General features: G+C 31.4%; 2 protein-coding genes across 2 annotated transcripts; one reads left to right on the top strand and one right to left on the bottom strand.

The window, feature by feature from the left end:
* The first annotated feature begins 494 nt into the window (after nt 1-494).
* Nucleotides 495-3,152, top strand: LOC120211957 (nucleosome assembly protein 1;3-like). Its single transcript, XM_039210420.1, has 9 exons — nt 495-540; nt 633-676; nt 763-858; nt 1,633-1,725; nt 1,817-1,975; nt 2,061-2,245; nt 2,351-2,519; nt 2,833-2,876; nt 2,963-3,152. Exons 1-9 carry the CDS (start codon nt 495-497, stop codon nt 3,150-3,152), a joined length of 1,026 nt encoding a protein of 341 aa, XP_039066351.1.
* Nucleotides 3,153-8,554: 5,402 nt separating this feature from the next.
* On the bottom strand, nt 8,555-12,151 carry LOC120211850 (cytokinin dehydrogenase 3-like). Its single transcript, XM_039210317.1, has 5 exons — nt 11,524-12,151; nt 10,870-10,997; nt 10,518-10,793; nt 9,690-9,958; nt 8,555-8,872 (listed from the first exon to the last, which is right to left on the bottom strand). Exons 1-5 carry the CDS (start codon nt 12,137-12,139, stop codon nt 8,584-8,586), a joined length of 1,578 nt encoding a protein of 525 aa, XP_039066248.1. The 5' UTR covers nt 12,140-12,151; the 3' UTR covers nt 8,555-8,583.

The following is a 12,151-nucleotide window of genomic DNA, read 5'->3' as shown; positions in this document are numbered from 1 at the left end:
AAATAAAGCAATATATACATGCAACTAAATCTACCAAATTTTGTTTTGTTTTATATGTATGAGAAAATAATTTGAATTTGATTCGATCAAAATCGATCGACAATTTATCGATTGATTTCGTTAATTTTCCTCCAAAATCGATTCAATTTTCGATTTTCAAAAACTAAAGTTAATATGATATGTTTTAATTTTTGTAAATAAATATTATTTTGTTTTATTTTTAAAATTTTTTGTCATTGTGACACTATAATAATAATAATAAGAAGAAGAATTTGATTAATTTAGTGTCCATTTCATAATAATCAGATAAAATTTAATGACGATTTCATAATAATGTAATAAAATTTAGTGGTTAGTTTACAACGTTTTAAAAATATAGTGACTAAAATAATGATTTAATCATACTTTACCCTCTATATAACGGCTCCTTAAAGCTTGAACTCCTCTATTATCCTTTCGCTCCAATTTCTAAAAAGAACAAAAAAAATCACAGAATGAGCAACGCAGGGATTAACATCAACATCTCCGATCTCGGCGATGGTGAAATTACATCTCTCCTCTTAAACCCTAATCCCCTTTCGTTTCAATCTATAATGCAATTTTGTTTTTGTTCCCTCTTAATTTGGTTTCAGGTCTTAACGAGGAAGCTCGAGCCGGTGGCATCGACGATCTAACGGTCAGTGACTACTCTTCTTTCGCTCTTTTTGGTTTCTTTGTTTTACCGTGTTTTGTTCATTTATTTATCGTATATTTTTCTTGCAGGATGAAATTCAGAGTCTTGCTATGGATTACACTGATGAGTTGGAGACCTTTTCTCCGAATGTCAGGAAGCGTGTGGAGGTTCTCAAAGAGATCCAGGTACGTAATTTTTACTAAATTGCTTGTGGTTTATTTATTTTTTCGTTACTTTAATCGAATTCAGAGTCCGATTTCATAGCTAAGAAACTCGATAGTCTCCTCGGATGTTTAAGTTCACTCAATTTTGATTCAGTTTACTTTGATCGAGTAGAAAGTTGCTGTGGAGTAGCGTAGATTGTTGTACACTAACTTTAGTTTTAGGATTAAGGGTGTATGAAGCCCTTGAATTTTTGGGGAAAAAAGAATAATTAAGTTTTTGAACTTTTATTTAAATCTTATCGATCTGTTAAAATCGAGAAACTAAATTGATCAAGTCTTCGAAATGAGAAATTAAATTAATTAAATTATTTTATAAAATTTGACTTTTAAGTCTTAATATATTTTTTCAAATATTACTGTCACATTACATGACGTGGTTCTACTACATGAAATTTGCAGAATTAAAAAAATCTTAAAAAAGCCATTGAAATTCAAAATAATTTACAAAAGTTCTATAAAAAGGTCACACGGTCTTGAATTTTTTTTCAGAAGTTCGAGGAACTTTGACACCCTTAAGCCTTGTTTTTATTTGAGCCACAATGTGGTTGGTAAAGAGAGTGCATTTTTGACAAAGGCCTCTGCATCTGTGGAGCAAACTGAGTTGAGATAATTGCATTCATAATAAAATTTTGTAATACTCGATTTAGTCTAATGGGTAAATAAATCGAATTATGGTAGCTAAACCAAAATAACAGAGTGCATTTTTGACAAGGGGTTCTTCGATCTCTTCAACAGGTCCAACATGATGAATTGGAGGCTAAATTTTTCGAGGAAATGGCAGCACTTGAAGCTAAATATCAGGAACTATATAAACCCTTCTATGCCAAGGTTTGCCTTTAGAATTTTGTTCCTTTTTTTCTTCTTTGATTCACTTACCGTTGCATTTCATTAGGTTAATTAATCATCAATGAACCCGCAGCGATATGGTATTGTGAATGGCGTTGGTGAAGCTGACAGAACTACAAACGATGTAGACATGGACCAAAAAGAGGATAATGCAATTATGTATTATGTAGAGAAAGGGGTGCCTTATTTTTGGCTTATTGCCATGAAAAACAGTGAAGAGCTTTCAGAGAAGGTCAGTTTATCTATTTATAATTGTTCTTTGGCTGCTTTTTTCTTGTTGGAAATAGTGATGCTCAATTTTACCCCTTTGGAATCAGATCACTGAGCATGATGCTGGAGTTCTCAAGTATCTTGAGGATATTAAGTGGCATAGGATCCATGAACCAAAAGGATTCAAGCTTGAGTTTTACTTTCACACCAATCCATATTTCAAGAATACTTTGTTGACAAAGACTTTTCATGTGATCGAAGAAGGTGATCCTGTTCTTGATAAAGCTATAGGGTAATTCACCTTTAACTTTTTTAAAATGTCTTACTGAATCATTAGATTATCAGATTACAAGGCATCTTACATTTTAATTGAAATCATTTTCCTCGTAATTTATAGGACGGAAATTGAATGGTATCCAGGAAAATGTTTGATCCTTGAAAAGAAGCCTGAGAATGGATCAATGGATGCCAATCCAACTTCTAAAACAGAAGATTCTCAAAGTTTCTTCAAGTTCTTTTACCCTCCTGAAGTTCCTGATGATGTTGATGACATTGATAAAGATACTGTATGGGAAAACTTTAAATAGCTGTATAAATTTTGATGACTGTTAATGGGTAAACTATGCATTTAGTACCTAAACTATCGATTTTGATCCGTTTTAGTACCTAAACTTTCAATTTTTTTAAAACTTAACATTAAATATTGAACGGCGGTACTAAAATGAAACAAAAATTAAATTTATGCATGGTTTTGAAAAAAAATTAAAAGTTTAGTTACTAAAACGGATCAAAACTGATAGTTTAGATACTAAATATATAATTTACACTTGATTAATTTACTTATGTTTTTTTTCAAATCGTTCTTTCTTTCTTGCACAGGCTGAAGAGCTTCACAATTTAATGGAACAGGACTATGACATGGGGTGTGTTCTCTTCTCAAGCTTTCTAATGAGCTATATGTTTATCAAACTGATAATTTGTATCTTATTTTATCTTTTTATTTGTGCAGAGTAATAATTCGAGACAAGATTATTCCGCGTGCAGTGTCATGGTTTACAGGAGAAGCTGTTTATGGAGAATATTTTTATATAGATGATGATGATGATGATTGCAGTGATTATGATGACGACGATGACTCTTCTTCCGAGGAAGAGGATGAAGAAGCACGTAGGTGCATAAAGAAGGTATATGATACTTGATTCGTCTTATTATCCTTCGGAAAATTTAAAGTACATGGATCCCATACTATTAGGGTAGGAATGAATAAAATCTGACTCGAAGAAAAATATTATTTTTAGGGTAAAGTATACAAATGATCATTTGATTATAGGTACTATTTTATTAAGTCTCTCAATTATTAAAAATTACAAAATGGTCTTCTAACTGTAGAGTGTTGCTTTGTTGAGTCCTCGACTATTAAAAGTTACAAAATGGTCACTCGACTATTCATTATGTTCCAAACTTATCCTTTTTCGTTAAAAAAATTGACGATATTATGAGCTAAACGTTAACCTGCTGAATGTGATATGATAAAATCTGATCCCAAAATCTCAAATGACTATCATTCGACAACCCCCAATTTTTTAACGAAAAATGATGAGATTGGAAAGATAATGAATAGTCGGATGACCATTTTGTTACTTTTAATAGTCGAGGGACTTAACAAAGCAACATTCCATAGTTAGAGGATCATTTTATAATATTTAATAGTTGATAAGCTTAATAAAGTAGTACCCTATAGTCAAAGGATCATTTGCGTACTTTACCTTATTTTTTAATTATAAATTAGTTGGAATCGTATTATTTAAATCAATTTCGATTTCGATTCTCGAGTTCAAGTTGAGTTTAGGTTTACTAATTTGAAAATTAAATTTAACGGTTTTACAATTTAGTCATTAATTTCTTTATTTCTTTAATTTCTTGTTCATTTTAAGTCCATTTTAGATCAAATTCGAATCATGCACACTCCTAGAATACCCATATAGCTTCAATTAATCTTTTTTTAAAATTAATTCCTTATTCTTTTTTAAATTAGTCCCTCAATTTTACATGATTTACTGATTTCTTCAATTACTCATTTGTTTTTTATTGTGATCAAATTTAAACTACATGCTCTACTAACACTATATAATCCCAACGTAACTTCAATTTTATTTTTTTCCCATCAATTCCTTCGAACTCATTTATACTGCATCAATAATTTGTCTTAAAAAAGTATTATTTAAAATGATCAAATTTACAAATCTTACTACATATGTAACGAAATTATATGAATATATATATATATATGATTAGAAAAAGTTGTTTACATCGAAACTAATATATTATTTAATATTAAAAAAAATTATAATTAAATTTAGGGTAAATTATGCGTTTAATACATAAACTATAAGTTTTGGTCTGTTTTTGTACCTAAACTTCAATTTTTTCAAAACCATACATAAAGTTTAGTTTTTTTTTTAATTTTAGTACCCATGTTCAAAATTCAACGTTAAATTTTGAATTTTTTTTAAAAGTTTAGGTAACAAATACGTTAAGTTTTTAACGATGGGTATTAAAATGAAACAAAATTAAACGTTAGTTATGATTTTGGAAAAATTAAAAGTTTAAGTACTAAAACATATTATCCCCTCTTATCGAAATTTACGCCGGATTATTGTATCGTGTTTTGTAGAAGAAGAGGAAGATCATGAGGGGATGGGCAGTAAGGTGGGCCGCCTGAATGCAAGCAAGAATAGATTGCAGTTGCTGCTTTGAAGATGCGTGCCCGTGTTTCAGCTTGCACAATCTACAGGTTTTTTTCTTTTACAAACTTTCATGTGGAACCATGAACATGATTGGTTTTGAGAACCCTTTACTGGTTCGACGATATAAGTTTTCATGCAAGCAGCAATAAATTTTCGTGTTTGACATTTATTTATGATATCATCGAATGAAATTTCAAGATTATTAATTTAATTACAACTGCTAATGAAATTTCAACATGCTAATCAAGCAAATTATGTCCGATTAAAACTATAACCATCTGATTTCTTTATTTCATTTATGAGTTAATTGCATCATATGACCCCAATCTATGACCTTACTTCAAATTAGTCCCTAAACTTCTAAACATTTCAATTTCATCTCAAGATATGAATATTATTATGAATTCGTACTCAAACTTTTGAACATTTCATTTTCATCCCCGAGCTATGATCTTCATCCTAAATTGGTCCCAAACTTTTTGAATGTTTCGTTTTTATCCTAAATTATTTGTATATACTAACACATCTCTAGTTAATAAGATCATTAGGCAAGTTATATTATTATATGTTTAAAAAAAATAAAATTTAGGTTAAACTATGGTTCAAATGGATTACATATTTGGATGAATTTAGGGATGGAATTGAAAGATCTAAAAATTTAGGGATCAATTTATAATGTGATACATAGTTTGGGGATGAATTTGAATGTTAAAAAGCTTAAGGACTAAATTAGAATGAGTCACAATTTAAGGATGAAATTAAAATATTTAAAAGTTTAAGGATTAATTTAAAATGAGAGTCATAGTTTAGAGATGAATGATGCAATTTCCTCTCCATTTACTTTTTAAAAAGGGGAAGGCAAGCGATGATATAAAAATTTGCATTCGATGAGTTTAAAACGCTGACATATAATTTTATTAAAATTACCTTTTTAATTAGTGGTAAGTGTTCGTTCGAGTCGAATCGAAATGAGTTAAAAAATTTCGAGTTGATGAGTCATATTTTACAACTTGAAGTGACTTTTTTTATTGAGTTTATAAAATTTGATTTCAGCCGAATTTTTTAGTTTCTGTTTAAATTTAATTACAAATATTTATAATAGTATGATATTATTTTATTCCAGTTTAATTGATTTTTTATAACCATACAATACACATATATGTATTCATATTTTTTTCATATGTAATATACATATATCATACAAATTTGAGGGACTAAACACAAACTTTAAACCCAATCCACTAATTATTAAAATTTCGAGTTATTTGAGTTATTATTTGAGTTATTCGAGTTGTATTTTGTAACTCGATTTGAACTTGAATTTTTTTCCGAGTCGAATTTGTGAAATTACATCTCGAAGTCAATTCGAGTCGAGTCGAAAAAAATCAATTTTTCGAGTTGAGTCGAGTTTTGCTCACCATACACATAAAAAGTCATGCATCAAGCTAGGATTTTTAAACAATATTAGATCTAGAAATATTTTTTTAGAGTAGATACATATATATTAATAACATAAAATTCTTATATGAGATGGAAAAAAGATATTCAAGACGAATATCATCACAAAATAAATAATAATCCAAAAAAAATCAAATTTTAAGATAAATATTTATCCACTCTTTCGATTTAGTGGACCCGTCACAATTTTTAAGGCAAAAAATTTCAATATAACTACGAGCTATGAGTATGACACAATGGTTGTTTATTTCATGTCTTTTTATGGATAATAAATATTAAAATATTAAAAAAGAAAACAGCAAAAATGCTGTTGATGTTTCCTGGTTTGGCAATAAAAGTCACCAGCAATTCTAAGACACTATGATAAGCCAATGTTCGAAAGAAATTATATATAAAAAGGAAACAATATTTTATGCGATTCTTGCTGCTAACATCATAATTCATGGATGATAAATTAATACTATAAATAAATATTATTTTTAAAATCAAGTAAAGGGAATATGAAACCCTAAAAGCTTTACAGCTCTCCTCTTCTAATTTAGCTGCTACCTTGATAAAGTGACTAGTGCATTCATTATTGGAGGCAATGCTGCCTACCACACCCATCATGCTCTTTTGTTTTCTATATATATATATATATATATATAGAAAAAGAACATGGATGATATATAATAAGATAACTTAATTAAAGATAAACTACGTCAAACATCAATAAATTACGTTCAAATAAATTGTATTAATGGTCTTATTATGTAAATTTAAAAGAATTTTACACTGTGTAAGTAATTCCTAACTATATATAGGGATGAAGTTCCCTTAGGATTCAAGAAGGGCCCACCCTTGTTAAAATTTATATATTCAATATAATTTTGGTTCATGTAAAATAAATATTTAAATTTAAAAAATATAAAAACTATTAAATATTTAATCAAGTAGGGGTCGAGTTAAAGAATGATAAGTTTGTGTTCTCAAATTTTTGGTCTAATTACAATTTAAGTCATTGTAAGTTTAAATATTAGACAAATTAGAAGTTTTGAGTGTTTTTTTTAATTTAGGGTGAATACAAGGTAATATATGTACAAAGACTTTCAACTATTTGACAATGAACGCTCATACCCTTACATACGTGCTTGAACTCGGGTTCTCATGGATAACAACAATCCCTTAATCATTAAGGTCGCTTGGTTCAGGCTGAATTCCGAGTTTAAAAACTAATAAGTCTTTAGATTTTTTTAAATAATCTAATATTTCGGCCTTGCCAATATTTAAGTTTGGTCAATAGTATTATTGTTACAATAATAGTGAGTAATCGATCATAAAATAAAAACAAAAAACAAACACATATTTTACGTGAAAAATTCTTTTGCCGATAAAAGGACGAGAAGTTTCACTATATCGACTGCAAAATACAAGAGAGATCGCATGTGTGTACAATAAATCTTGAACGCGTCACAATGCATACGGCAAACACTTCTGAGAGTCTATGCATCCATCACGTATCCTCATTTTCTCTCCTAATTCATTTCTTCACTAAATGAGTCGCACTGCAAACGATTTTAGTGGGACTAAAATGAATTCTCTGTCAATTATTATGATCAAATATTAAAGGAACATGAAGATGAGGTCTACTTATTTCGGATTCTCTTATTAATTAATAAGTAAATGAATCGAGTCTTTTAGGTATTCTTTTTTTTGCCCTCCGGTTCTAAGGTTTTGCCATGACTAATCTGATGACCCAGGTCGCACACCTGGCTTTGGTGAGTAAGTCTCCCAACGGAGATACTCTACATACACAAAGACTCGAACCTAAGACCTTATTAAGCGATATCAAGTTGCTTAACACTTAAAACAATCATGTTAATGGGTATTCCTTTTAAAAACACTAATATAGCATTCTCTTTATATTTATTACTCTTATAAAATAAAATGTAAGTTAGTTGTACTAACAGTGTTAGGTATAATAGTAAGTTATAGGGAAAATTACGTAGTTAGTATCTAAACTATTAGTTTTGATCCGTTCAGTACCTAAACTTTTAATTTTTCAAAAAACATACCTAATGTTTAGTTTTTATTTTATCATTTTTTGTCCGTTTTAGTTCCTAATCTATCTGTTTTGGCCCAAAAAATAACATTAAATTTTGAACTGGGTACTGAAATGAAACAAAAACTAAATTTAGGTATGATTTTGAAAAAAAAATAAAAGTTTAAGTACTAAAATAGATAAAAACTGATAGTTTAGATGTAAATTTGTATTTTACCCTAACTCATATTACGCTTTTAAGGAAAAATTCAAGCTAGATTCTTAGAGACGATAATGTCGAAATAACAACTACGAATTTTAAATATAAACCGTAAAATAAATCTGAGAAACATACACCAATACTACATTTTAACCCCTAAAAAACACCCAAAAAAAAACCATGACTTAATTGAAAATTCTCTGTCCTGGCGACAATAACATTTTTGGATCAAACTGGTGTTTTGTCTGCTGAAAAGTTTCCCATTTTGAGCCAAAATGATGAATCCATTCATCCTTGGAAGTAAAATGGGGAAGATACTGCTTAACCCCAATTCCATTTTCATCGCAAAACTTCAGTATTTCCTTATTTTGATCGTCGAAAGCTTCCCAATCATGGAATCCACTGGAAATCAAAAACCCTACTGCGTAGAAAACTTCTTCGTCTGGTATCACAGCTGACATCCTATCATCCCATCTGCCAAATATCAAATCAATATCATGATGTAAGCTGTTTGGTTCTCGAGAAAATTATTGTTCATGGTAAAGTACATAGCATCACATTAGACTAGAGGGCTGGGTCGGTTTTGAGTATAGTCAATTTGGGGTTTTAAATCTTTACTGTTATTTTGATTTAGTTTTGGGTTCGGGGTTTATCACGTCTAGATCATTTATGTTTAAGTTGTTTTGAGTTTGAGTTATTTGGATTTTAGGGTTTGAAACTTTTTGAGTTTCGATCACTTTGATTCGAGTTATTTTCTTTTAAATCATTCAAATTTAGATCATTTCGGTATTGAATTATTTCATTCTAGATCATTTAGGGTTTGACTCAATTCGAGGTTGTATCGTATTGAGTTTGAGTTGTTTTGAGTTCGGATCATTCAAGTTCCATACTAGGTTTTTTTGAGACATCATGACAAGTTTGGATCTTTTTGTGTTTTGTTCATTTTAGTTTGAATTTCTTGTTCGAATCTTTCGGGTTGAACTCATTTTGGGGTTCGGATCATTCAAGTTCCATACTAGGTTTAGGACAAATTGAGCTCAACCTATTAGCCTTTTACGGTCAATGAGTTGGATCAGGTCGAATTTTGAGTTCGGGTCAAAGGAAAAGGGTGCATATAATATCTTTTGTTAATTGATTCATGTACTTTTAAATTTTGATCCTCATTTTAAAATGGTCCTTAAACTTTTGAACATTTCAATTTAGAAGAAACGTTCAGAAGTTTGTATGAGATTGAAACATCCAAAACTTTGGGGACCGATGTAGAATGATGGTAAACAAGAGAGCAACTTACTTGTGTCTGTTCATGGGGTAAACAAGGACAGGTCCTTTGGTGATGTTTCGTTTAAGGACAATGCCCTTAAAAACTCCATCATTAAAACCACTTATCTGAGATTTTGGTACGAAAAGATTCAGCCATGGATGAGGAACATCCCATAATCCCTTTGATCTAAACTTCACCTCCCCACTTTGAACTCTATTCAAGAACTCTGCATACACCACATCCTTTTCCAACATAAATCCAGACATGTAACTCAAACCTTCCAAAACCTGTCGCAAATCCTATGTTTACACAAAAGAAACATCATCATTACCCTATTATTCGACATAAATAAGGGCCTAAATACTCAAATAAGAGCCTAACCTTTCAAAAATATTTAAATAAGGGCCTAACATTATCATTTGAGCATATTTGAAAATATCACTCTTATTTGAGGAGATTCGAATATATTACTCCTTTCGATCCATTAATTATGTCTTATGTTGGCAAAACACATAGTTTTAGGAGATAAATTTGACCTTACGTAAAATAAGAAAAATGACAAAATTATCCCTCAAAAGGTGATTGATAGATCTGACATATTTATTTTGATAAATGTAAAAGAATAAGGGCAAAAAAGAAATTAAATATTATTATTTGTTGACTTTTCTAATAAGACATTTTGAATGAGACAATTTTAAAACTCGGAAGAGTGTGTCTTTATTTGACCGTTTTAATACGTCAGTCCCTTATTCGAGCATTTAGCCTCTTCAATTTTAGCACAGTAAAGGGACCAAAATCAGAATTTGACCCAAACACACATATTCATCATATGATAAATGTGATGATTGAACAAATTACCTTGTCCACCGTGTCTTCATTTTGATCATCATAATGTTTGACAACTTCAAGACAGTAAATGATACCATGATTGGTGATAAGAGAGGCTATCCTTTTGTGATCTTTGGGTGGAAAAAAAGATGATCTCCAGCTATCCGGTGAGCCTTGATCCATCATAATTGAACCCTCTACATAATCCAATGCACTGCTGTCTCTTCTTCCATTGGTGGAGATTAGAAGCTCTTGGTCTCTAGTGAAAGCAGTGAAATCATTGTACAACATTCGTACCCACTTGACCTGTTAAAACCCAGAGTAAATTCATTGAGATTCGTAGAAGGAAATGCGAATTCGGGGGACTAAAAAGTTAATTTACCCTTTTCGGTGCTGGGTCGAGTGGGATTCTAGCTCGGGTTATTATTCCGAACTGGCCTAAACCTCCGAGAACAGCGTAGAATAGCTCCGAGTTGTTCTTGGGAGAGCATGTTATAATGTCGCCTTTTCCTGTGTTTAAGAATCACAAGTATAAGCAAAACCCTCTAAGTAACTGCATGCATGCATGCATGCAAGCAAGCTAACAAGCATATTTTGCTATTTAGAACATGTATAATTTTAGTATCATTATAAAGGGGTATTAGTATGACGGATATTTAACCTGAATTTTACGGGTTCCGACTTAATCTAACCTAATAGGATTGATTATTTTTATTAAAAAAATAGGTTCAAGTTGGATCGAGGTTTTTTGAAGAATATTGGATAAAATTAGATTCAAGTTTATAAAATTAGGATGAAAAATACTTGACTTAACCTGACCAGTTTATATATTTAAGAGTAATTTATATAATGCATATCTCTTTATATATATATATACTTAATAAAGACGATAATTATATATATATATGGCGTGGGACTGGATAAGATGGAGATTTTTACTCTAAAATTCATATCGAATTTCGAGTCAGATGGAACTTTCCTAAATTCAGGTCGGATTGAAGGACGGGTGGATCAGAAGAAAAGAAAATAACTTTACCTGTTATAACATCCATGTCGTAAACGTTACTAATCTGAGGACCGTATCGAAAGCTTTGGCCACTAATTCCAGCGTTGGAGAGCGTTCCACCTACGGTAAGGTGCAAATAATCGGTCCACGAAACGGGTGCAACGCCGTGTTTCAATGTCTCATTCAGCACGTCGAACCAGAGCTGTTCACCGCCTACATCGGCGTAAAGCCGATCACTCGAGACTCGGATTCCGGTCCCGTTCCGGTGCTTTTTCATCGACGTCATGTCGACGACGACCCCGTTTTCCGCCATCGCTTGGCCCCTGACGGAATGGCCATGCCCTCGGGCCGCCAAGGTGAACGGGACCGAGCTGTCGTAGCTAAATTTCACGAGAGTGGCAATGTCGTCGACCGACGAAGGGAAAAGAACCGCTCTCGGAACCGATCTCACGATGTGGCCGAAGTCTTGAGAGGCTGATTCGACGGCCGAAGGGTCGACGGAGAGTTTGTCTGCAACATCAAGGGGTGGGAGCTTAGGCAAAATGTTCATGATATTCCAGTGCTTTGATATCCCTACGATGGACATCAAACGGCTTATAATGAATATAGCTGTGAAATATGATGGAAGGGGGAAACTCACAGCCATTTTTGGTGAATA

The sequence above is a fragment of the Hibiscus syriacus genome, unplaced genomic scaffold (genome assembly GCF_006381635.1).
Source record: "Hibiscus syriacus cultivar Baekdansim isolate YM2019G1 unplaced genomic scaffold, ASM638163v2 tig00109987_pilon, whole genome shotgun sequence".
Lineage (NCBI taxonomy): Eukaryota > Viridiplantae > Streptophyta > Magnoliopsida > Malvales > Malvaceae > Hibiscus > Hibiscus syriacus.
Note: the sequence above shows the minus strand (reverse complement) of the source record. Positions and strands in the feature narration are given on the sequence as shown.